At 50.0% G+C, this 24,603-nt stretch overlaps 2 protein-coding genes across 6 annotated transcripts in view; one reads left to right on the top strand and one right to left on the bottom strand.

Annotated features, from left to right (window-relative positions):
- Positions 1 to 1,026: 1,026 nt before the first annotated feature.
- Positions 1,027 to 2,903, top strand: RPRML (reprimo like). The gene has a single exon (XM_008012222.3). The coding sequence runs from the start codon at positions 1,309 to 1,311 to the stop codon at positions 1,669 to 1,671; it is 363 nt and encodes a 120-aa protein (XP_008010413.1). The 5' UTR covers positions 1,027 to 1,308; the 3' UTR covers positions 1,672 to 2,903.
- A 1,563-nt stretch (positions 2,904 to 4,466) lies between these two features.
- The window catches only part of GOSR2 (golgi SNAP receptor complex member 2), a 49,030-nt gene continuing 28,893 nt past the window's right edge, over positions 4,467 to 24,603 (bottom strand). The window contains exons 7-8 of one of the 5 annotated variants that reach the window (XR_012088884.1): positions 11,501 to 12,020; positions 4,467 to 10,977 (exon numbers count right to left, since the gene is read on the bottom strand). The gene's annotated coding sequence lies outside the window, so the exon portion shown is untranslated. Of the gene's footprint in view, positions 10,978 to 11,500; positions 12,021 to 13,428; positions 13,897 to 17,571; positions 19,557 to 23,585; positions 24,550 to 24,603 lie in introns of those variants that run through there. The other 4 variants (XM_073005181.1, XM_073005178.1, XM_008012224.3 and 1 more) reach the window with 4 other exon arrangements.

The raw sequence follows: 24,603 nt of genomic DNA, 5'->3' as shown, positions 1-24,603 counted from the left end.
GGAAAGAACTCAGACATCCAACAGGAAGCTTGGTTAAATAAATTGTGTAGTCCATACCTTAAAATGCCATTCCTTCACTAAAAATGATGTTGTAGATCAGTAGTTTGTGCATCACGTGGGAACTGTTAGAAATGCACATTCTGGGGCCCCTTCCACATCTGATTCAGAAACTCCTGGGGTTGGTGGTTGGAGTGCGGGGAGTGGGGTGCAGGAGGTGGAAGCAATCTGGGTTTTAATAAACCCTCCAAGGCAATTCAGAGCCATAGTTGTAGACGACCATCGCTATGGAAAGTTACACTGTTAAGTGAGGAAAGGTTAGGAGGCAGTAAGCAGGAACAGTGCATCCCTGTATCTGTTATCTAGAGAGAGGCACAAATAGAAAAAGTCTGGGAGGAATTTATACCCAGGTGATAACATCGACACTCTCTAGGAAGCAGGATTATAAGGTTTTAGAGTAATTTTGGTAATTCATGTTTTCTAACTAGTCTACAATGACTATGTTTGTGTAAAAAGGAAAGGAAAAAAACCCCAGTAATTTATTTTTTAATTAAAAAAAAAAAAAAGTTAAATGGGACCAAGTTGGGGGGGTGTAGGGAAGGAGGCAGAGAGCCCGCCTCGCTGCGACAGCTTTCACCCTGGGAAAGCTGGGAGGCAGGACCGCCCAGGAGACCCGGGGCCAGTGGGGTGGGCAGCGCCAGGAGTCCCGGCGACTCCTCTGATGTCTAGCAAGGCTTACAAGGGTTTAAATAATAAGCCAAGAGAGTCAGGGCAGACTTCCGTAATAACTTCACTGCTAAGGGTATCAAATCCTGGAATGGGCACCTTGGAGAGATTTTCTAGACAAGAACGGACAGCGGGTATCAGGAGGGGGTGGAGTTTCGCCGGCCAGAGGACAGAGGCTGCCCGATCTCCGGACCCCCTCCGGCATCGGGACTCCGGGAAGGCTGCGCCCGCGGCGGGATTCCCGCCCCTCGGAGATGTTGCAGGGACCGGCGGGGCGGGGCCGGGCCGTCGCTAGGGGAGGGGCGGCCGGGCGTGCGAGGAACCCAGCTGGCGACCGCGACGCACACTAGGTTCTCCGGCTCCAGCTCCTGCGCCGCCTGTTGCTCGCTCCTCCGGGCAGCCGCTTCCCGCCCGGTGCGCAGGAGTAGGCGGCCCGAGAGCGCGCAGGGAGCCTCCCGCTTTCGTCCCCTCCCCGCACTGCACGAGCGGATCGGAGGAGCCCCGAGTGTCCCTGAGAGCGCGGACGTGGGCGAGCAGCCCAGTGCACCCGGGACTGCGCGCCGAGACCCCCGGCGCCGCGCCGCGATGAATGCGACCTTCCTGAACCACAGCGGCTTGGAGGAGGTGGGCGGCGTGGGCGGCGGCGCCGGGGCCGCCCTGGGGAACCGCACCCACGGGCTGGGCACGTGGCTGGGCTGCTGTCCCGGGGGCGCACCGCTGGCCGCCAGCGATGGAGTCCCCGCGGGGCTGGCGCCCGACGAGCGCAGCCTGTGGGTGTCACGGGTGGCGCAGATCGCCGTGCTCTGCGTGCTGTCGCTTACCGTGGTCTTCGGCGTCTTCTTCCTGGGCTGCAACCTGCTCATCAAGTCCGAGAGCATGATCAACTTTCTGGTGCAGGAGCGCCGGCCCTCCAAGGACGTGGGTGCCGCCATCCTGGGGCTGTACTGAGCGTCATCTGGGTCCGCCCTCGCCAGCGCTGCTGCAAGAAGGACCCCGGAGACCCGGACCCTCGCCCGGCTCTCTGCGCTCTGCGCTGCCTCCGGGCGGGCAGCTACGTGCCTGGGGCGCCAGGGCGGGGACGCGGCGAGACTCTCGGCGGGGGCGCAGGAAGGGACTTGGACGCCTGGCTCCGTCCTGTGTGGGCTGCAGCGTGGCGGGGTGGGAGAGTGGGGGATGAGGGTTCTTACCAGTTTTTGTTGTTGTTGTTGTTGTTGTTGTTGTTTGTTTTTTAAGACGTTCGGGGCAGGGTGGGAGTGGGTGTGGGGATGCAATTTGGGACTGCGGTCGCTCGCGTGGGAGTTTTGTGTGTACGTTGTTGGTACGGGTGGTTTCGGAGCAGGGTGCGGGGAGAGTGGGTGAAGATGTGAAGCGTCAGAGTCGCTAAGCTTGTTGGCCTGATTTTGCGTTTGGAAAGAAATCTTGTAATAAAACTGCAGCCGTAGGGCTTCAGGCAGCTTCCCCCCGCGCCTGTGGGGTGTGTGTGTGTTGCGGGGCCGAGGGCATGTACCCTCCTGGCGGACCCTTTGAGCCCCTTGGGAGATATCTAGTCCCTGCGTGGACGCCTGACTGGGGAGCCCACAGCGCAGGTCAGGGGATCCTGGGGCTCCACGCCGAGGCCAGAGCGAGGAAAGGGAAAGGGAATCGTTTTCTAAGGCCAACAGCGGAGAAGGCAGGTCCTGTGGGACAGCCAGACAGCTGGTGAGATTAATTAAATCACTGGATATATGAGTCTTCTATGAGATGAAACAAAATCAGTCAGCTGAGTCCAAAACGGAGAAAACGTGAACAAGGAAAACTCAATTTGGCAAAGGAGAAAAACTAGATTTAATTAAAAGTTTAATTATAAGGCCAAAAGCCCCTTCTAAGTGCTTGCTTTGTCCCTACCCTTATAGCGGGCAGGTGAGTAGACGGAAGAAACCCCCTTGTTGCATCCTGTAGGGGTGGGGGTTGGCAGCTTTGTGGTGGGGAAGTCCCAGAATGTTTATTATAAAATGGAGAAAATGGCCTCCAAGCGCAGTTGCCTGCAGGGGACTTGGAGCCTCCCATTACAGGATGCCCCAGCTGCCCAGAAACCCACGCCTCCTGCAGGTGCTAACTTCCCTTGCAGCAGTGTGGAGCAGCAAGAATTGACTACTCCCTGGCGGACAGGGAGAGGACAGCTCTGCTCTCTGGAAGTGGGGGACAGGGGGACCTGGGGACACCGGAGGAGAGAAGGCTGGGCTTTCTGGCCTATGTATCCCCTACCATCCTTTGTCCTAGTGCCAGCCCCACTCAAGCGGTTCTTGGAAGATTCGGGGAGAGACTCTGGATTTCTCCCTTTCTTCTCTCTTTTGCTGTGGGTGGGAGTGAAGAATAACAAGGACGAAGGTGACTGAAGTCTTAGCTGGTTTTAGCTAAGAGAAGCAAAGGGAATGCCATCTCGTGTCTTTGGCACTAGTTTAATTAGGGAGAGGCTTGGCACAGGTGGGGTGGGGGAGTATCTCGAAGGCACAGATGGTCCCTGGCTATGAAGGATCCAGAGTCGTCCTGGCTCCCAAGTGCTCCTGTGCAGTCAGAATCATCATGATCAGGATGTGCCCTGTCCCTGGACCCTGGGACCAAATCTCAGACCTGGGAGAATTCGGGCCAGGCTAGGCCAGTGAGGCCAGGAGCTGAGATTCCTTGTAAAGTGTCTCTGGGGGCAAAACCCCGAATGCAGAGAATGTTCTGTTGATGGTTTGGTGTGACTTGCAGGAAGTCCAGCCTGATCTGGGGACAGCAGCCTTCACTGACTCAGGCAACCTAGATAAGTGGCTTCATCGTGTGAGGTGGTACAGTTATCTGGAGCCTGGGCTGCCCCCAGTGGCTTGAGGAATGCAGCTCAGACAGCTACAGGCATTCACGTAAAACCCTGAATGACCAGAAAATGGTTTCAGAAAGAACACAGGCTTAGACACTTTTCCACCGGGCCAAGTTAGAGCAAATATTACGAGAATTCTCCTCTAATAAAATGGGTCTGCTACTAAATGTGACTGGAGTGAGAAGACAGTGAGTCAAGAGTTAATTTTTTTTTTTTTTTTTTTTTTTGAGACAGAGTCTTGCTCTGTTGCCCAGGCTGGAGTGCAGTGGCACAATCTCAGCTCACTGAAACCCCTGCCTCCCAGATTCAAGCGATTCTCCTGCCTCAGCCTCCTGAGCAGCTAGGATTACGGGCTTGCACCACCATGCCTGGCTAATTTATTTTTAATTACTTTTAGTAGAGACTGGGTTTCGCCATGTTGGCCAGGCTGGTGTCAAACTCCTGACCTCAGGTGATCCACTCGTCTCTGTCTCCCTAAGTGCTGATATTACAGGTGTGAGCCACTGCGCCTGGCCAAATTTCTTTTTTAAAAACCTTTATCGCTAGGTGTAGTGGCTCACGCCTGTAATCCCAACACTTTGGGAGGCCAAGGCAGGTGGATCACGAGGTCAGGAGATCGAGACTATCCTGGCTAACACTGTGAAACCCTGTCTCTACTAAAAATACAAAAACTTAGCCGTGCGTGGTGGCGGGCGCCTGTAATCCCAGCTACTCAGGAGGCTGAGGCAGGAGAATGGTGTGAACCCAGGAGGCGGAGCTTGCAGTGAGCCGAGATCATGCCACTGTGCTCCAGCCTGGGTGACAGAGCGAGACTCCATCTCAAAAAAAAAAAAAAAAAAACTTTTATCATTTTTTTCTTTCTTTTCTTTTCCCCTTCCTCCCTCCCTCCCTCTTCCTTCCTTCCTTCTTTCTTTTCTTCTTTCTTTCTTTACCTTTCTTTCTTTCCTCTTTCTCTTTCTTTCTCTCTCTTTCTCTCTCTCCTTCCTTCTTCTTTCCCTCCCTCCCTTCCTTCCTTCCTTCCTTCCTTCCTTCCTTCCTTCCTTCCTTCGTTCCTTGACAAAGCAAGGTTAACGGTTCTGAATTTGCTGAAAAGGAAAGCCTTAGTGGGGACACTTTGCAGGATTTTCCCACTGTTAAAAAAAAAGAAGTGAAGATGGGTGTGTACTAACGTGTGTTTGGCTCCCCTGTGGTGTACCAGTCTGCACACGTGGGCACATGGCGTGAGTGTATGCTCACACATGCAGTTACACTCACAGGCACAGGCAGGCTCGTGCCTCAGGAGGAAAACAGCCAGCAAGAGTGGGGTCCTGAGAAGGGGTGAGGGTGAGAGGTCACATTTGTAGACCATCTTAGTTCTCCCCAGGAGTCCTAAGGCCTGCAGGGTGTTTACTGGGCTGCCTTATATAATCCTTGGGGTGGGGGGCGGGAACTCTTACATAAGGTAAGAGTGAATGAGGAACAGTGCTCGGGGCAGAGCCAGACAGAGCAGAATCCTGAGCCATCCGAGTGGAGGATAAAGAAGGGGCCTGGTTCTAGAAAGCCCCACTCACCCACAACTGCTGTCCATTGAGAGCTTTTCCCAGGATGCACCGGTAAATCTCAGAGGCCCTTGGGTTCACAAGAGAGAAGGCCTGGGATCCTGGTCTTCAAAATCCTGGCTGCCCTGCTTCCTAGCTCTGTAACTTTGGGGAAGTAGCTCAACCTCTCTGTGCCTCATTTTCCTCACCTACAAAATAGGAGCAATAGGGGACCCATAGCTTCCACGACGTGATGTGTTTTAAGAAGCCAGCATAATGCCTGGCATTCAATAGACGCTCAATAAGGACAATGAGGATTATTGTTAGTTTTGTTGATCATATAAACTTTCCCTAAAGTACATTTGGTTCTCTGAAATGGATTCCCTGGACAAAAAAAAAAAAAAAGAAAAAAGAAAATGGCAATTCATATTTGAAAAGCATTTGCAATTTTCAAAGTACTTTCATAAGCATGATGAAAATAGTAGCGAATGCCTAATATGCCAAACACTGAGCTTCCACCCCCATGAAGGTTTTGCAACTGGTCCCATTGTACAGATGAGGAAACTGAGGCTGCAAGAGGTTGCAGTTGCCTGAGGTAGTGCAACTAGAAAGGGGCAGAGCTGGGATTCAAATCAGTTTCACTTGAGCTGACCTCCTTTGCTCCCCACAACACATTGGTAAGAGGAGCAGATGCTCCTCTAATTTCCTGTTTAGAGGAGAGGAAATTAAGGTTCTGTTTACTGATCTTGTCCAAGCTCATTCATTCCACCAGTGTCTATTGTGAATCTCCTGTGGGCTACGCACTGTGCCAGGCACTGGGGGAGCAAGGGGTGGCAGACCTAGAGTCTGGCCCTGGCCTGCAGTCCCAGAACCCCTGGCACTTACTTTGCTCCCCAGGTAGCTGGTTCCATGTGTCTCAGGGTCTAGGTCAAACCCTCCACATTCTGTCCTCTGAGTCGGGGACAGTACTTCTGGGGTCAGCTGTGCCTTCACTAGCAAGATGTCCCTTAGAACGGGGGAAGTAGGGAGGGCTTATGTCACCACATCCACTTACTTTCCCACTTGCTTGTCTAAGCCAAGTTCACACAGAGGGGTGCACAGCTGTGGCTGCTGGAGGTCACCCTCCCCAGACCCCAACTCAGTAGTAGATGGAAAGAAGCCTTGAGCATTGGGGGTGGCTTCAGAGGGAAAGAACTGAGCGTACAAGGTGGTGGGTACAGCAGAAATGGCCCTCATCCAGCATTCCAGTTTTGGGGGAAATGTATACGCATACACATATGTTGCACGCATGCGCACACGTTTAATAAAAAGGACTTAAGTGGGATTTCTGAGTAGCATGTCTTGAGTGCAGATTCGTGTCAAGAAAGCAAGATTCTTTCCTGTCAGTAAAGGTCACAGCAGATACACGGGGTGTCCAGGACAGCAAACCCTGGCTCCGCAGACAGGGCATGTGTCCTAGCCTCTGAGATGGCAGCATTGGGGGATGCTCTGAGGCAGCGCCTACTCACCCTTGCAGTCGTAGCTTTATTACTTAGACTTGAGATCCCATGACAGGTGCACTCCAGTCCGTGGATAAGGAGAGTTTAACCCATGGGGAACGCTAGATCTCAACAATTTTTTTTTTTTTTTTTGTATTTTTTAGTAGAGATGGGGTTTCACCATGTTAGCCAGCATGGTCTCAATCTCCTGACCTCGCGATCCGCCCGTCTCGGCCTCCCAAAGTGCTGGGATTACAGGCGTGAGCCACCCCGCCCGGCCAAGATCTCAACAATTTTCAACAACGAAGCAACAGAGGCTGGGTGTGGTGACTCATATCTGCATTCCCAATAATTTGGGAGGCTAAGGCGGGAGGATCACTTGAAGCCTTGGCAACACAATGGGACCCCATCTGTACACACACACACATACACAAAAAGAAAAAAGCGGTGGCAGACTGAGCAAGCCAGCTCTCATATAAGGTGGTCATCTGGTTGTGTGGTTAGGTAATGGGCTCCAGATCACAATCAACTAATGAGTGGCAGAGGCAGTGGGTACAGCAGAAATGGCCCTCGTCTGACATTCCAGTTTTGGGGGAAAGGTATACACGTACACATGTGTGTTGCACGCATGCGCACATATTTAATAAAAAGGACTTCGGTGGGATTTCCGAGTAGCATCCCTTGAGTGCAGATTCAAGGGATGCTACTTGGAAATCCCACCGAAGTCCTTTTTATTTGACACTTTCCCACCTGGCTAAGTTAGAGCGAACACTACAAGAAGTTTTACACACCTAATAAACTTGACGTGCAAGACCTAGGTTTGCATGTCAGTGCTGGTATTTTTTAAGTGTGTCCTATGTCACTTTCCTAGTGCTGGGTGCTAAGGAGGTTGCAGAGGTGAAAGCAACTCAGGCTCTGCCCTCAAGATGCTAATAACATGGCTGCAGAGACAACCGTCCACACGAGAGATTTAGTTCTGCCATCCTCTGTGCCTCAATTATTTCTGTTTGGGTAGCCAGCGTCAGCCAGTGGGGTACGGGGTTTGGGGTTATAGACCATCTGTAAACCCGGGTTTCTCCTGGGGCTCACTTTGCAGGGCAGTGCCTAGGCAGAAGCCCAGGACATGGAACCTGCATGTTGACAGCGATGCAGCCAGATGGGCAGAGGCCAACATCCGTCACCAGCAGTCACATTGTGCAGACTGCTGCTTCCCTGCTGAGCTGGGCCAGACTGTGGGAGGCTGACAGACCTGGATTCCACCTTGTGCTCCAAAGCTAAGGTTCAGCAAGCGCTAGGCGGGGCCAGTGTACAACCCTTTGCTGGGATCCTTTCCTGTCCCAGGTTCTCCTTCCATCTTGGCCAAGAGCCAGAGCTCCTTGCAGGGACTTCTTCCCATTATGGCTGGACTGGAAGGGAAGGAAGAAGGGAGAGGAACAGGAGAAGAGGAGGAAAGAGGAAGAATATGAAAGGAGAGCAGGCAGAAGATGGGATGGGGGGAGAAGGGAAGAGAGGAGGAAGAAGCGGGTGGCGGGAGAAGAAAGCAGGAAGCCAGGGTCTCGCCTCCTGCCCCATCCCAGCCCCAGGGTTCTATCAGCATACAACCCGGGCCCACCACAGCAGGCTGTCCCCTCCGGGTGTCTCTATAGGAACATAAAGCAGGGAAGCAGCAACACTGAGGGTGATTATGGTTGAGACACTTCCCTGTCTTGGGAAGTTCTCTCCTCTCCCCCATGTGCCCTGTGCCCTCTGCTTACCCCACCAGCCCCAGGTCTGGCTGTAAGTGTGACCCTTCCTCACAGCCAGGCCCTGTGCCCTGCCTTTCTCTCTACTTCCTAAAGCTTCACCCTCACCAGGGAGGGAAAGGCGCCCAACAGGTGTGACCCAGCACACAGAACAACAACATGCACAGAACAAAAACAGGTTAGATGGGTGAGTGGGGGCCTGGTGAGGTGTGCACAGAGTCGCAGAGTTTGGGGCGTAAGAGACAAGTCTTTGGTTCAGGCAGGCCTGGATGCAGGACTTCCTCCACACTTCCCAGTCATCAGAGAAAGTCGCTTCACCTCCCAAGGCCTGTTTCTTCGTCTGTAAAGTGAGGTACTCTAGCTGAGCTCTCTAGGTGGTTGGAAAGTTTAGGTGAGAAAGGGCATGAAAGCTCCAACATGTACATCCATGGATTCATGGAGCCATGCAGCTTTTCTAGGATCTGTGTGGGGTTCAAGGTCAGCAAAGGATGTGGTTAGGCCAGGCGTGGGTGGGGTGCTGAGCCACAGAGCCCCCAACCCAGCACTGGAGGAGAGCCAGGCCATGCCAGGACCTTGACTGTCAGCTCAGAAGAGACTGCAGAAGCCATGGAGGGTGTCCTTATTATATTTTTCCTTTTGAATTTATTTATTTATTTATTTTAAGAAGGAGTCTCGCTCTGTTGCCCAGGCTGGAGTGCAGTAGCGCAATCTCAGCTCACCTCAGCCTCCCTAGTAGCTGGGACTACAGACGTGAGTCACTATGCCTGGCTCTTTTTTTTGTTGTTGTTGAGATGGAGATTTACTCTTGTTGCCCAGGCTGGAGTGCGATGGTGCAATCTCGGCTCACCGCATCCTCTGCCTCCCAGGTTCAAGTGATTCTCCTGCCTCAGCCTCCCAAGTAGCTGAGATTACAGGTGCCCACCACGCCTGGCTAATTTTTATATGTTAGTAGAGATGGGTTTTCACCATGTTGGCCAGGCTGCTCTCAAACTCCTGACCTCAGATGATCCACTGTAAGTGCTGGGATTACAGGCATGAGCCACCATGCCCGGCCTGTTTTTTAAAGTGATGATACAAGTAATTAACATTTATAGCAACAACAAAAAAAAGAAAAATGGTGGCAAAAAGTAGCCACATTCCTGCAACCTAGAAGGAATCACTATTAATCCTTTGGCATGTAGCCTTTCATATTTTGGGGGATCGATAGAATTAGGTTTGAGATTTTCTCCAGAAAATGTTATTCTAGCATATACGCTGTTTTGAACATATACTGTGATGCTGTTTTTTCACTTATCAGTGTATGATGACAAAGGTTCATGTCAGTACCTAATATCCACATGCGCCATCCTTCACAGGCTTGTACCCTGTTCTCTTTTATGCCAACATCACACTTTATTTCTCTGATCCCCTATTATGGGGCATAATGCTGTTTCCAGGTCTCTGAGCCCCTGTCCAGGTGAGTGGAGCGGCTCCAGTGCGCACCCCTGCCTCGCAGACAGGCTTTGATGCAAAAGCACAGCTGATGATTGATTGTGGCTGGAGTCCTCATGTCGCAGCTTCTCTCCTCTGCTGTCTTGAGATTTTTTTTTTTTTTTTTTTTTTTGAGACGGGGTCTCACTGTGTCACCTGGGCTGGAGTGCAGTGGCACAATCTCGGCTTGCTGCAACCTGTGCCTCCCAGGTTCAAGCAGTTCTCCTACTTCAGCCTCACAAGTAGCTGGGATAACAGGTGTCCGCCACCATGCCCCACTAATTTTTACACTTTTAGTAGAGACAGGGTTTCACCATTGTGGCCAGGCTGGTCTTGAACTCCTGACCTCAGGTGATCCGCCCACCTCGGCCTCCCAAAGTGCTGGGATTACAGGTGTGAGCCACCGCGCCCAGCCTTTCTTGAGATCTTTTTGCAGGAAGCATCTTAACGCTTTAGGATGGAAGCTGTACCTGTTCTGAGGTGATGGGGTAGATAAGGCAGGACAGCCGTGGGATGGAACCACATTTACTGATCTCCATCACCAAGCACAGTGCTTTACAGATATTATCTCATTACTTAATCCTCCAGCACCGCTCTATGCTGGGGATGATCATCATTTTACAGATGAGAAAACGGAAGTGCAGAGAGGTTAGTTGTAGCCAGCTAGAGCCAGGAGATTTGCTCCCCGGTGTCTGCCTGCACGACCTGTGCTTTTTGTTCCCCAACCCATCACCAGGGCGGCTGGGGCAGAGGTGGGTGTTGAGGGATGCAGAGTGAGAAAGTGGGCACCAGAGAGAGAGCAAGGGGATCATGAAAGGTAACAAGCACCTCCCTTGCAATGGGAGAGTCGGGGGACCTCATGCCTTCTATACACTCAAATCTTCAGGCCAGGCCTGTGAGTCCCCACAGAGGGGGACCCATCTCACTGGTTTGAAGTTATTTGCCAAGCCTCTTTCATTATTTTTTTCTCGTGAACTCTTCCGTGTTTAAGGCATTTATCCACCAAGCACATTGTCCTTATTGCTGAATAAGGAAACTGTCTGCTGTCTACACCTGCTCATCGGAGCTTCTGGCCATCAGGACAGAGGCTGGTCCCAGCCCAGAGCAGGGAAGCCTGATCGTTCCATGGATGTTTAGGGTCTCCGGGCACAGGAAAGCAGCTCTGGCGCCTCTGCAGGGTGGGGCTGGGCTCCTGTGCAGCTCTTTCACTGTGAAACAGGGGAAACAGCCCAGTGGGAGGAGGTGAGGGAACCAGCATTTGAAGGCTTCCTCCTTTCTAGCAACTCTGCCACCTGGCCCACCACCCTCCCTCCTGCTGACACCTCCTGCCCAGCTCTCAGTGGCCTCCCAGGGGGCACAAGGATCAGGGAGTCAACTTGGGGTCTTCAGTCCTCTCCAGAAGGGCAGCTAGAGTATCCCCTTGTGGGGTAGGGGGAGCTTTGGACCATAAGACGACTCTGGAAACCTGGGAAGGTGGATGGAGAGAAGTATCTGGAGTCAGAAAAGGGAGCCAGAGAGGAGGACAGCCAGAGCGAGACGGCTTCCACTTCCCCTGGGAGGCCGGTGGCTGTGAGGACCTGTGCCATGGCCCGGCTGCATCCAGCATGAGAAGCTCAGTACTGAAGCAGCAGAGCAGGTCCGCAGTGACTGTGGCGAGGGGCAGGTGTCGGCAGGGATACTTTCAGGGCGGGACCCATTAGAACAATCATTTTTCAACCTCATGAGAATTACCTGGAGGAGCTTTCAAAAGTCCTGCTGTTGGGGTTGCACCCCAGACCAATTACATCAGAATCCTTGGGGTTCTGAACAGGTCCTGGGATTAGAAGGCCTTTCTGCATTCAATGACTGTAGGTGGTACTAATCCCAAGTGATGCCCTGATGTTCCAGTCTCAGGTAGCCCCTGCTTTCTGCTTGTGTCCTGAAGATCCGCGTGGCCACTGTGGAGGTGCTGGTGGGGGGGGGGGGGGCGGGCAGGCAGAGGGCAGGGGACCTGTTTGAACTGTATGATTACACAGAACCAGCTGTGTGTGCAAGAGCAAGCTGACTAAGTTCTCTGAGTCACACTCTTCCCATATGTAAAACGGGAATCGGAAAGCCCACCCTCTGGGTTTGTCGAGAGGATCTGACGGTGGTTGATGAGCTTGGCACAATGCTTTTCCCGTGGTAGGTGCTGGGCGACTGGTGACGGGTGTTATGACGGTGACAGTCTCTGCTCCAGCGGTCCCCGCATGGACGGACACCCCAGGCAGGGCTTTAGGATGCAAGTGTGGGAATGAGTCACACATTCATTGAGTTGGGGCAGAGAAAGGAGGCAGTGCTGAGAGATAGAGTTGGGGACACTTTTTCCCTAATGATTCAGAAACAGGAGGACATGTTCAGGGGTGTCCACAGTGGGGAGGGAGAGGAAGAGGCTGGGTCTGGAATGGAGGAAGTTGGAGCAGGGAGGTCTCTGGACACCTTCTTCCCCATGGTTCCTTACTCAGAGTATTCACTGAGCACCTGACTGGTGCAGGGTGCTCTATGGGGCTTGTTGGAGCTGAAGAGAAGGAACAGCAGTGAGGCACATACAAAAGTCTGCACTGGGCCATGCCGTATGCCCCAACCTGAAGAAGGCCCCCATCCCAGGCTGGTCCTCTTCCCAGGGCCCTGATTCTGTAAGAGCATCGCCACTGTCATCTTCACAGCCACCTAGCAGGAAACCCTGTCTGACTGTCCACTCCTTCACCAAGCCTGGCATGTTCACGGTGGCTCTCCCTCGTGGCCATCTCCCTGCTTAAGCTCTTGACGTTTTTGCCTGGGTTGTGCTATAGCCCCCAAATGGTCTCTGGGCCCCCTAGCCTCCCCTTTCCTTAGCCCTCCTTCACTGCCACCAAGGTGATTTGCCCAGAACACAGGTGGCACCATCTTGCTTCTCTCCAGTAGCTTGTTGTCTACAGAACTGTCTGACTGCTTGAGCCAGTTTTCAAGACCTCCTAGGGGCTGTCCTAAAACCTCTGCACCAGCCCATTTCCAGTATTTCCATGCGTCTGTGATCCAGCCCCCATGATGTACCCAGAGAACACTGCAGAGTTCATACTCCATGCCTCTGTTCCTGATGCTCTGCTTCCCCCAAATGCCTCTCTTCTTCTCTTCTGCCCTTTGAGAACTACTTATCCTCCAAGATCAAGCTCAAGTACAACCTCACCCATGAAACAGAATTATAATCGCTTCTCATGTATCCCCTCCACACAATCTTCATACATGTTTGTAATGACAGCTAATGTTGATGGAGCCCTTCTATGTGTTAGACTCTGTTCATGTAACTCTCCTGTTACCATTTTTACTTTACATTTGAGGAAACAGAAGCCCAGCAAGGTTAAGAGACTTGTTTGAGGTTGTGCAGCCAATAGTGGCAGAGCTGGGATCCAAACCCAGGCAGACTGGTGTCTATGAGCTCACACTCCAAACCAGCAGATAACATGACCGCAGTGCATGGTGCATGTAGCTCTGCATCCTGTTATGGTTAGGTTCTCATGTCCGTCTTCCCCACTACACTTCCCCTGAGGACCAGAACTCTCTTCCCTGTGTTTGTATTTCCCACAGCACCCAGCACTATTCACTGTGGGAAGGCCACAAACCTTTGTTGAACAAACAGCCCTGCTTTCAAGAGACTTCACATATCACAGAAATCAAAGACATTTAATCAAATAAGCAAAACACAAGAAGGAGGGTGAGCGCTTTCTCTAGCCAGATTCAAACAAAATGTCATGAAAACAATTTCCCTTCAAGGTGCTAATAAGCATAATGGCCATTTAGAGAGGGCTCTTCACATGCCAGGAATGGTGTGAAGCACTTTTCATAATTCTGATTTTTCTCATCGGCCACATCAAATAATTCCTGCAAGGCAGATGCTATTGTCATCTCCACTTAATGAAACAAGGCTCAAATTGCTTAGGTCACTGATCTGAAACCACAGCTAATAATTGACAGAACCAGAGTTCAAATCCAAGCCTGAGTTCAAAAGGTATTTGGAGGTCAGGCGTGGTGGTTCATACCTATAATCTCAGCATTTTGGGAGGCTGATGCAAGAGGATCTCTTGAGCTCAGGAGTTCAGGTCCATTCTGGGCAACATGGTGAGACCTCGTCTCTGCAAAAAAATGAGTCGGGTGTGGTGGGGGCACCTGTAGTTCCAGCTACCCTGGAGGCTGAGATGGGAGGATTGCTTAAGCCCAGCAGGTCAAGCCTGTGCCGCTAAGTAAGTCATAAGGACCAAGTATCTGAGGGCCTTTAAGAGGTGTGAAGAGGTCACACAATGGGCCATGATCGTGCCACTGCACTGAAGCCTGGGCAACACAGCAAGACCCTGTCTCAAAAACCATGGGTTTTTTTTGGGGGGGAAGGTACATAGCTAGTACGTTTCATACTTTCAACTACATTTTTAAAATGAAGTCATGCCTTGATTTTTCTGTCTCATTATTTGAGAAGCTGATGGAACATTTTTGTGAGCACTTCTTACTCTGTGGTGATCCTTCAATCATGAAATAGTACTACTGCTACTGGTGATGATGATGAAGCAGATGAGGAGGAGAGAAATGATCCATTGTTAGACATAAGTAGATTAGTAGATGGTTATTTATAGACACTAAAAGTAGAGAAAGAAAGAGAGGATTAGATCAAGATGGTGGGCTAAATACTCCAGCTCTGCATCATTATAAACAGCAAGACATATTAAAGAAAAGCCATAGCAGCCAGAGGCAGTGGATCACATCTGTGATCCCAGCACTTTGGGAGGCCAAGGTGGGAGGATCACTTGAGCCCAGGAGTTCAAGACCAGCCTGGGCAACATAGTGAGATCCCGCCTCTACAAAAAATTGCAAACATTAGCTGGGCATGGTGTTGTGTGCCTGTAGTTCCAGGTACTCAGGAGGCTAAGGTGGGAGGATCAATTGAGCCCAGGAGGTCGAGGCTGCAGTGCGCCATGATCACACCACTGCACTCCAGGCTGGGTGACAAAGTGAGACTGTGTCTCAGAAAAAAAAGAACAAAGAACAAAGAGAAGGCATAGCATTGCTGGAAAACAGAAGGGGTGCCCTGGGTGGGCCAGAAACCATGAGGATTTCCTGGAAACTGGATGGCAGATTAGATCACGTTGAGGGGGATGCCCACAGTGCACACATCAGACAAGCAAGGTCCAACACAAAAGCTGGGAACTTCTCCAGGGTGCCCCACTCTGGGGCACAGTGGACAGGGAAGCAGGAGGGGCACCCCCGGGGTACCACAGAAGTCATAGTCAGAAGGACCAGCCTTCTCTCTCCTTGTCCTAGCACTTCTTGTCAGCACAGGCAACACTCAAGCTTTGTCATGAGCAGGGCACCAGGGAGGACGCATAAAAGGAGAAATCATTTGTGCCCATGGGAGGTTGAGATGCACTAGCTGTAAAGATTGGGACAGGTTTGCAGTTGCAATGAGAAAGCAGAGCTGCCCCCAGAGACATCCCTCCACTATGCCCTGGTCCCTGCCCACCCTAGAACATGCTTTGTTAGTCCCCTGACTACAGACTTGGATAATGAGATACTCCATTTCTAAAAATGTGACTTTATATTAATGTTTCTGGGATACACTTATGGGCCATCACACATGTACTTACTGGAGGGTGAAAAACTCCAGTGAATTGCCATGGAGATGAAACCTGGAATGAGGTTGCCATGGTAACTAAATTGTTTCTGAAAGGCCACATCACCTTGGAAAGTAGGAAACTCCTGTCAAAGCCTTGCAGTTAGAGGCTAAATCACAGACCTTCCCATCAGGGCCGGGTGCTCTTTCCGTTTCTATGATTTCTCCTTTTTTCTTTTCTTGTCATTTCCAAGGACAGGTGATTTTAATTCTGGAGCCCTTAATCAAGGTCTGGCTGTGCCACTAATAAGTCATGGATACCAGGTATCTGAGGGCCTGGAAGAGGTGTGAGGAAGTAGGCTGTCAGCTCCCATCTCTGGCTCTCTACTGACTTGCTGTGTGACCTTGGACAAGTCACTTCTCTCTTGTCCTGGGTCTCTTCCCATGCAAATCGAGGAGGCTGGACTAGATGGTCTCTGAGATCTTTCTCATGTTTTTTTTCTCTCTCCCATGACACTCTGTCTTGCTGGACAAGCAGCCTCCCCACCTCTCGCCTCCCCAGCCATAGGCCAGCAAAGCTGTCCGTGGTGCTGAACACTTGGCTGTTGCGCTCCTAGGCCTTGTTCTGTTCTCCACAGGTCCCGGTTGCTCTTAGAGGCTGCTCATCTCAGATCACCTCCGTAAGAAGTCTAGAAATCGGCCAGGCATGGTGGCTCATGCCTGTAATCCCAGAATTTTGGGAGGCCGAGGCGGGCAGATCACAAGGTCAGGAGATCGAGACCATGGTGAAACCCCGTCTCTATTAAAAATACAAAAAATTAGCCAGGTGCTGTGGTGGGTGCCTGTAGTCCCAGCTACTCAGGAGGCTGAGGCAGGAGAATGGCGTGAACCCAGGAGGCGGAGCTTGCAGTGAGCAAATTGCACCACTGCACTGCAGCTTGGGCGACAGAGCGAGACTCCGTCTCAAAAAAAAAAAAAAGACGAAGAAGAAGTCTAGAAATCTGTTTGCAGCTGGAGAGGAGATTTCAAAGGGCCTTGGAGGTCAGAGAGCCCTGGAGGAAGAATCCAATGTGTCCTAGCCTGATTCTGACACTTGTTCTCAGTGGGTTTTTGATGAAGCCACACCTCCTCTGTGGACTTCAGTTTTCTCATCTGTGAAACTGAAGTAGGGACTAAGATGGTCCTTAACACCTGATTGTCCCAGAAGAGTCCTGGGAGCTTGCCTCAGATATGGGGAAAGGAGAGTCCATACCGACTCAGCCACACTTGTAATCCCAGCACTTTGGGAAGCTGAAGTGGGAGAATTGCTTCAGGTCAGGAGTTTGAGATCAGCCTGAGCAACAAAGTGAGACCCTCGACAAAAAATAAGTCAATTAGACAGGTGTGATGGCACGCACCTGTAGTCTCAGCTACTTGGGAGGCTGAGGCAGGAGGATTGCTCGAGCCCAGGAGTTCGAGGCTGTAGTGAGCTGTTACTGTGCCATTGCACTCCAGCCTGGGCAACAGACCAAGATGCTATTCTCTTAAAAAAAAAAAAAAAAAAAAAAAAAAAAAGGAGAAAAAGAAAAAGAAAAAAAAGAGATTCAGCCAGTCCCCACCTCTCCAAAACTCAAGCTTCTCCAGTGGTGACTGTGGGTAGGGAACAAGGCATACTCCCTTGTCAAGAATATGTGTCCTTTGTCTGGAAGAAAAGACAGGGAGTGAGCAGATGTAGCATTTACATTTTCTTAAGTGACAACTGAACACTGAGGATGATTAGTGCTTGTTATGAAGTGTGTCCAAACTATAATAAAGTCTCCAACTATATCATCTGCCTAATTTTTTTTTTTTTTTGAGACCGAGTCTCACTCTGTCACCCAGGCTGGAGTGCATGGTGTGATCTTGGCTCACTGCAACCTCTACCTTCCAGGTTCAAGCAATTCTTGGGCCTCAGCCTCCCAAGTAGCTGGGATCACAGACACCCGCCACCACACCCAGCTAATTTTTATATTCTTAGTAGAGACAGGATTTTACCTTTTGGCCAGGCTGGTCTTGAACTCTTGACCTCAAGTGATCCACCCACCTCAGCCTCCCAAAGTGCGATTATAGGCATGAGCCACCGTGCCTGGCCATCATCTGCCTACTTAACTGATCATCTTTATAGAATCCACTTTCCTGCTCAGTAGCACAGGATGAAGACAGACAAGGAAGAGAAATCTTAAAGGGAGCTCATACAGACATCATGATTTATTGTGAAATGTCTTGTGTTTTTCATCCCTCAGCTCTCCCACTTGGTCACATAATGCAGTGGTTGAGAGTGTTAAGTCCCTAATCAAGAAGCCCTTGATTCAAGCCCTGCTTCTATTCTTTATTAGCCATGTGGCATTCTTTCCAAGCCTGTTTCTTCATTTGTAAAACGCAAGTTAGTTACACATACCTCTAAGTATGTTTGAAAGGATTAAATCACATCATTGATGAAAATGATGAGTAAGCAGAGGGTCTAGCACACATTGAAAGAGATTCTTTCAGTTATCTATAACTGCATAACTACTCCCAGAAATTTCTGGTTTTATGGAAGCCACTTCATTATCTCTCATGATCCTGCAGGTTGACTGGGCTCCACTGCACAGTCCTGCTGCATGTGATACTGGCAGGAACTGCAGTCTTCAAGGACCTGGCTGGCTAGAGTATCTGGCACCTTGGCAGGGACAGCTGGAATGCTGGGCTCTGCTGAGATGGTTGGACCTCTTTCTTCTCCTTATCATCTCACGGCATTTCCTCCATGTGGCTTCTCCACACAGTCTAGACAGCAGCACAGCCATACTTGATGTATGGCAGGTTTCTTCCCAAAAGTGCAAAATCAGTTTCCAGACCTCAATAATTGGCCCAGAATCAGCATACTTTCTCCTCTTCCACATCCTGTTTATTAAAATGAATCACAGGGCCAGTCCAGATTTGATGTGTGAGGAGACTACACAAGGGCATGAATACTGGGAGGCATGGTTCATTGGGGGTATCTTTGAAAATCAACTACTACACTGATCAATACTTTTTCTTTTTTTCTTTTTTTTTTTTTGAGATGGAGTCTTGCTCTGTCGCCCAGGTTGGAGTGCAGTGGCATGATCTCGGCTCACTGCAACCTCTGCCTCCTGGGTTCAAATGATTCTCCAGGCTCAGCCTCCCACATAGCTGGGATTATAGGCTCATGTCATCATGCCCGGATAATTTTTTTGTGTATTTTTAGTAGAGACGGCGTTTCACCATGTTGGCCAAGCTGGTCTTGAACTCCTGACTTCATGATCTGCCCACCTCGGCCTCCCAAAATGCTGGGATTAGAGGTGTGAGCCACCACACCTGGCCTATATTTTATTTTTGGAATTCCAACTATGCCCCACTCCCTTATCTCCATTTTAGAAATATCATGTTTTTGGATTTGCACAGTTTTTATGTAATCAACAAGTATTTGCAGAGTTTTTTTTTATGTGTGTGTGAACAAAAGTTTTCATTTCACTTGGGTAAATACCTAGAAGTGAGATTGCTGGGCCATATAGAAAGCACATGCTTAACTCTATAAGACACTGCCAAACTGTTTTTCATTTTGCATTTCCACCAGCAATGTGTGAGCATTCTAGGTGCTCTATGTCCTCATCAGCACTTGATATTGTCAGATTTTGTGTTTGGTTTGTTTGTATGTATGTGTGCCTTCCTAGCAAATGTGTAGTCGCACCTCATTGTGTGTCTAATTTGTCTTTTCCTATTGAATGATGATGTTGAGCATCTTTTCATGTTCTTAAGTGCCATCTGTATATCTTCTTTAGTAAAGTATCTTTTGCTTTTTTAAAGGTGGGCTGTTTGTTTTTTTATTATTGAGCTTTGGGAGCTGTTTATATATTTTGGATACCAGTCTTTTGGTAGACATATTATTCAGGAAACGGCATTCTGGTTTCCCATCAGTGAATTTGGTTAGCCTGAATCAGTCCTGAGAAGCTGACAACTTTTGGATGTCCTGGCCCAACCGAGTTTCTGGACTCTACTGCTGAGGACGAGACCTGGACTATTGTGGCCACTCCAAAGTCTGCCCCATGATGTCCTGTCTCAGGGCCCAGTCTGAATTCCTTTAGATGGGCTCTCTCCTGAATCAGTTTTCCTGCTCAGTCCAGAAGGAAAGGGAAGAAAGTCAGCTCCAGCGGTGGGAAGAATGGCTTCTGAGGACCCCTAAGGATGGGAGGATTTTCCATGGTTAGTGAGACGAAAGGGAAGGGAAAAGTTTTGTAGTGGAGAGTGGGATGGCAAAAGAGAGATCCCAGAATAGGAAAAAGGTGCTCAAGAAATGTCCTACCTTAATCCTTTCCCACCATAATTCAGCTTAAGGGGACTGCTATCCATGGGAGTTGGTATGAAAAGTTTTGGTTGCCTTCTTGAGGAAAAATCACATGGCTAAACATTTATAATAGTAATATGCTCTTGAGAATGGTTTTTTCCCCAAAAACCTGGGCTTCCAAATGCAACTGAAACCAAGAAGAACCTTTTTCTTTGCTCTAGAGATAGTCTTAGTTCCCAAAAGAAAGATGAAAAAGCTCTCCTTTCTCGAGAGGTTTAAGGCAATCCAAGCTCTAGGATCTGAAAAATAGCCAATGGCTTTTGAGGACTACCAGACAAAAAGAAACACACTGAAAAGGATGTGGGTGGGAAGGGGGTTGGATTTATGTTACTCCAAAAAGAAAGCAGAATGCTTTTCCTTTTTGAGCCAAACGTCTTTAAAAATCTTTGTAAATTGGAAGTTACACACTCTACTACCTGCTCTGAGCTGACAGTCTGTTCATCTGTCTGGTGGTAGGACACAGGTGACGCTTCTGCCACTAAACCCCACCTCCCACCTTCCCACCATCTCATCAGTATTGCTGCCACACTCTAGGTTCCCACCACAGTCTTTGTACTGACTCTCACCCCCAGGAGACTCCTCTGCCTGGTAAGAACAGCCTTGCATGCAGCTACTTTTCTCAGGCCACTCTTCATGGCTGCCCTGAAACCTCTTATCTTTGCATTGGCAGTGACTTTGGTAAAAGCATTTCTCATCTCATGCATTCACTCAGCCTTGTAATAGTTCTTGGAGGTAGGTTGTACATTTCACTGTAGAGGAAACTGAGGGGCCACACAGCAAGTCTGGGAGGGGAGCAGAGTAGGCTAGAGCTCCGTTCTCCTAACCTATGTCATGTGTCAGCTCCCCTGAGCTGGCACATCCCACTGGCACATCTTACTGTGGTGTCCCACACCCAGACCTCTACGCAGCTCAAAAGGAGCTCACACAGACATCTCTCAGGCTTCTTCCAGATCCTGCTTCCAATGGCTCTTGGCTTAGTCAGGCTGTGAGACACCTTGTTTCCTGCCATCAGCACTTCCTTCAGTTTGAGAATAAAAGGAAACCATTCTCTGAGCCCCCACACACGTTTCCCACCCCCAGTCTTCTTTGCTAGCTCCCGCTGTTGCAACTGTCAGGAGTGAGTTTTTGGGTAATTGTTGCCATGGAGATCCTGTCTTGAATTATTGTGCAAATGTGTCCCATCTTTCTCCTTATTTGGTGTGTGATTTGGATGCCTGTAAAATGCGAAGGTTGACGGCTCCACTTCTTTCCCCTGCCCTCCAAGTTGGTTCGCCCGACCAAACCTTCTTGGCAGTCTGCTCCCCATTCCCAGCTACTCTGAGGCCCCCTGGCCAGTCGCTGCCAATGGAAAGAAAGTCCTGCACAAACAGGGAGAGGAGAGCCACTCTCCATGGGTGATGGGTGAGGTGACCCCAGGCCAGTGACATTTGGCAGCAAGGACCCAAAGCAGCAGACATGAGCTCTTTGGTGGGAATGAGCCACCAACTCTCAAAAGTTAGGAGTTGCTCAGTCAGATCTCCGACTCCCTTCCACTTCCATCGCCGTGCTAGGCACACTGATCCCTGCTGCAGCATCCTGGGTGAGCACCTTGCCTCCATTTCCCTGGGTGCTTATCCTCCTCCATGGAGATGTCTGGATCGTTAGCACTGATTGCATCATGTCTCTCTCCTGTCCGAGATCTGGCCCATTTCCCCATGGCTTCTTCTACAAAATACAGGTTCAAACTGCATCCAAGGGCTTCCATCAATTCCCTTCTCTCTACCAAACAAATTTTCCTCTATGTCCTCTCTGCCTCTCCCCTTCTCCTCACCTGGGCTTTCTGCTATCTGGGTTTTGTTTGTTTGAGATGGAGTCTCGCTCTGTTGCCCAGGCTGGAGTGCAGTGGCACAATCTCAGCACACTGCAACCTCTGCCTCCCAGGTTCAAGCCATTCTCCTGCCTCAGCCTACTGTCTAGCTGGGACTACAGGCACCCACCACCACACCTGGCTAGTTTTTGTATTTTTAGTAAAGATGGGGTTTCACCATGTTGGCCAGGCTGGTCTCAAACTCCTGACCTCAAGTGATCCACCTGTCTCAGCTTCCTAAAATGCTGGATTGTCGGCGTGAGCCACCGTGCCCAGCCTGGGTTTCTTTTTTTGTTTTCTTTTTGAGGTAGGGTCTCACTCTGTTGCCCAGGCTGGTGTGCAGTGATGTAAACTCAGCTCACTGCAACCTCCACCTCCTGGGCTCAAGCAGTCCTCCCACCTCAGCCTCCAAAGTAGCTGAGATTACAGGCACATGCCACTGTGCCCGACTAATTTTTGTATCTTTTGTAGAGACGGGACTTCACCATGTCACCCAGGATGGTCTTGAACTCCTGGGTTCACGCGATCCACCCGCCTGGGCCTCCCAAAGTGCTGGGACTACAAGTGTGAGCCACCGTGCCCAGCTCTCTGGAGTTTTGATTCAGCTGTCAGCGGGCAGCCTCGCCCAGCTCGTCCCTGCCACCTTTATGCATCTATTTTTCCTTCCTGCGTGGCTTTCCCTGACTCTTTTGGGGATTCATCACTTTCTTCCCTCCATTAGCATCCTTCCTTGCCACATGCTCACTGTGGAGCTGCTCTTTCAAGGATTTAGTCTTGGGGCGGGAGTGAGGGGACTCAAAGGCAGGGCAGCATGCTGAAGAGAGCAGATGGTGGTATCCTCTCCCGCCAGCACTGGCAGCCACACCGGCTACTCCCATCCAACAGGAGCTATGAGACAGTAGACACATGGCCACCCCCTCAGCGTCTACTTGCATTTGACAAGCTTCCCAAGAAAGGGATTCATCATTACACAACAGTCAAGGGACAAGAGAAACAAAAAACACTGGCACGGGCTTGGTGCAGTGGCTTACGCCTGTAATCCCAGCACTTTGGGAAGCCGAGGCAGGTGGATCACCTGAGGTGACACAGAAACTCTGTCTTTACTAAAAAAATAACACACACAAAAAAAATTAGCCAGGCATGGTAGTATACACCTGTAATCCCAGCTACTCAGGAGCCTGAGGCAGGAGAATCGCTTGAACCCGGGAGGCGGAGGTTGCAGTGAGCTAAGATGGCAGTATTGCACTCCAGCCTGGGCAACAAGAGTGAAACTCCGTCTAAAAAAAAAAAAAAAAAAAAATGCTGGCAAGGCAGAATCCTGGCCTTAGGCAGGGAGGGATTTCTACACCAGAGGGGACAGGATCTGAGTTAAACCCTTACAAGTGCTGTTGAATAACAGATTCTGATCCAGAACTAGCCTTATGTGCTGTGAATCAGTTTTTCCCTGAAGGTTAAGATGGACCCTCCTGCTAACTGTTTCCAGCTACCTTCTTCCTCCCACTCTCCATCTCTACGGGGTTCAGACTCCGTATCTTCCTGTCTTGCCAAGGAAGCTCCATGGGGCATGGAAAGATTTTCCGTTCCCAGTCTGATGTGAGGGGAAAGCATCTGGATCCCAATGGGATAAGAGATTAGAGTCCTCGCCCTCAGGAAGTTGCTAGTCTGATGGAGACACAGCTCTTGCTCTAGAGAGTTCGGGAGAGTCAGCTGGTAGGGTGGGGTGGGGTGAGAGAGATGAGACACACACAACTATGCTCAAATACTCGTGGAGTCCAAGTACTGCTGAATCAAACTGTTAACAAAAGTGAGTGTTCACAAGGTAGTTAGGATGTTGGAGTTAAGATCTGGTTTGGAAGGCTTCCTGGAGGAGGTGAGTGCAGAAGGAAAGGCTTGGTGAAGAGGAGACGGGATTCCAAGCCATGCACTGCTTCAGATCTTGGCCTCAGATGAGGTGTGCTTGGCCTCAGATCTCCACAGGGAATTAATGAGTTTTTCCTTAATGAGTCTAGTTCAGATGTCAAGTCTTTTCAAGCCTTTATTTGACTCGTTGAGATAAGAACTGGGGTGGGGGGGCTCAGAGTCGTTTGAATGAATATAAGATGCGAGCTTTGCATCTAGCATCTTATGTGGGGTAGCTTGGGAGGGGAGAACAGAGGCAGGGAAAAACATGGGTTTGGTCTTGTGGAGGTTTGCACGGAGGGGTCTTCCACTGAAAGAGATGGAGACGCAGTGCAAACCAGCTTAAGTAGGAAAAGGATTTATTGATTGGCTTTCCAAATTGGGAAGTTCTGAGGCTTCAGGCATGGCTCAATCCAATTAACTGATATTGCCATCTCTCTCTCTCTCTCTCTCTCTCTCTGTGTGTGTGTGTGTGTGTGTGTGTGTGTGTGTGTTTTGCTTTCTTCTTGGATCACTTTATTCTCAGGTGGTCTCTCTCACATGGCTGGAATAAAAGGTTGTCTCCATCTCAGCCATCAGTTAAGATTGGACTAAAGGAGCCATGTTCCTTTTGAAACCCTTTCCCAGAAGTCTCTCCCAGCAACTTCTGCCCATATCTTATTGAAAAGAACTGGGTGACATGACCCCTACCTGTAAGAAAGTCTAGAGGCACAAATATCTTCAACTGGACTTCTTGCTAGATCAACAAAAGTGGCGTGTAGCTAGTGAGAACAGGGGAGGAATGGATGTTGGTTAGGAAACCAGCAGTGTCTATGGGAATTCCAGGGAAGATTCTGATTGGTTCTCCGCACAGTCATGTGGTCACCCTGAACTGACCACTGTGGGCTGCTGACCCAGTCCTGCATGGACCAGGCCTGCTTCAGGTGCTGACCCTGCTGTAGAAGGCAGCCCCCACTGAGTCCCGTGGCACAGGTTTTCCACAGGAAGGAGAGACAATGGTACCAGCAGAAGGGGATAAGGATTTGTAGTCCAAAGATGAGATGCTGAGTAGATAAATGACATCCACCCACTATAAGAATTTTCTGGAATAGAAAGAAAATGCACCAAAAAAATAGCTTCAGAAAAAATTTTTAAAA

The sequence above is a fragment of the Chlorocebus sabaeus genome, chromosome 16 (assembly GCF_047675955.1).
Source record: "Chlorocebus sabaeus isolate Y175 chromosome 16, mChlSab1.0.hap1, whole genome shotgun sequence".
NCBI lineage: Eukaryota > Metazoa > Chordata > Mammalia > Primates > Cercopithecidae > Chlorocebus > Chlorocebus sabaeus.
Note: the sequence above shows the minus strand (reverse complement) of the source record. Positions and strands in the feature narration are given on the sequence as shown.

Coding starts and splice junctions, on each gene's coding strand:
- RPRML (XM_008012222.3), top strand. CDS start 1,309: ATGAATGCGACCTTCCTGAACCACAGCGGCTTGGAGGAGGTGGGCGGC.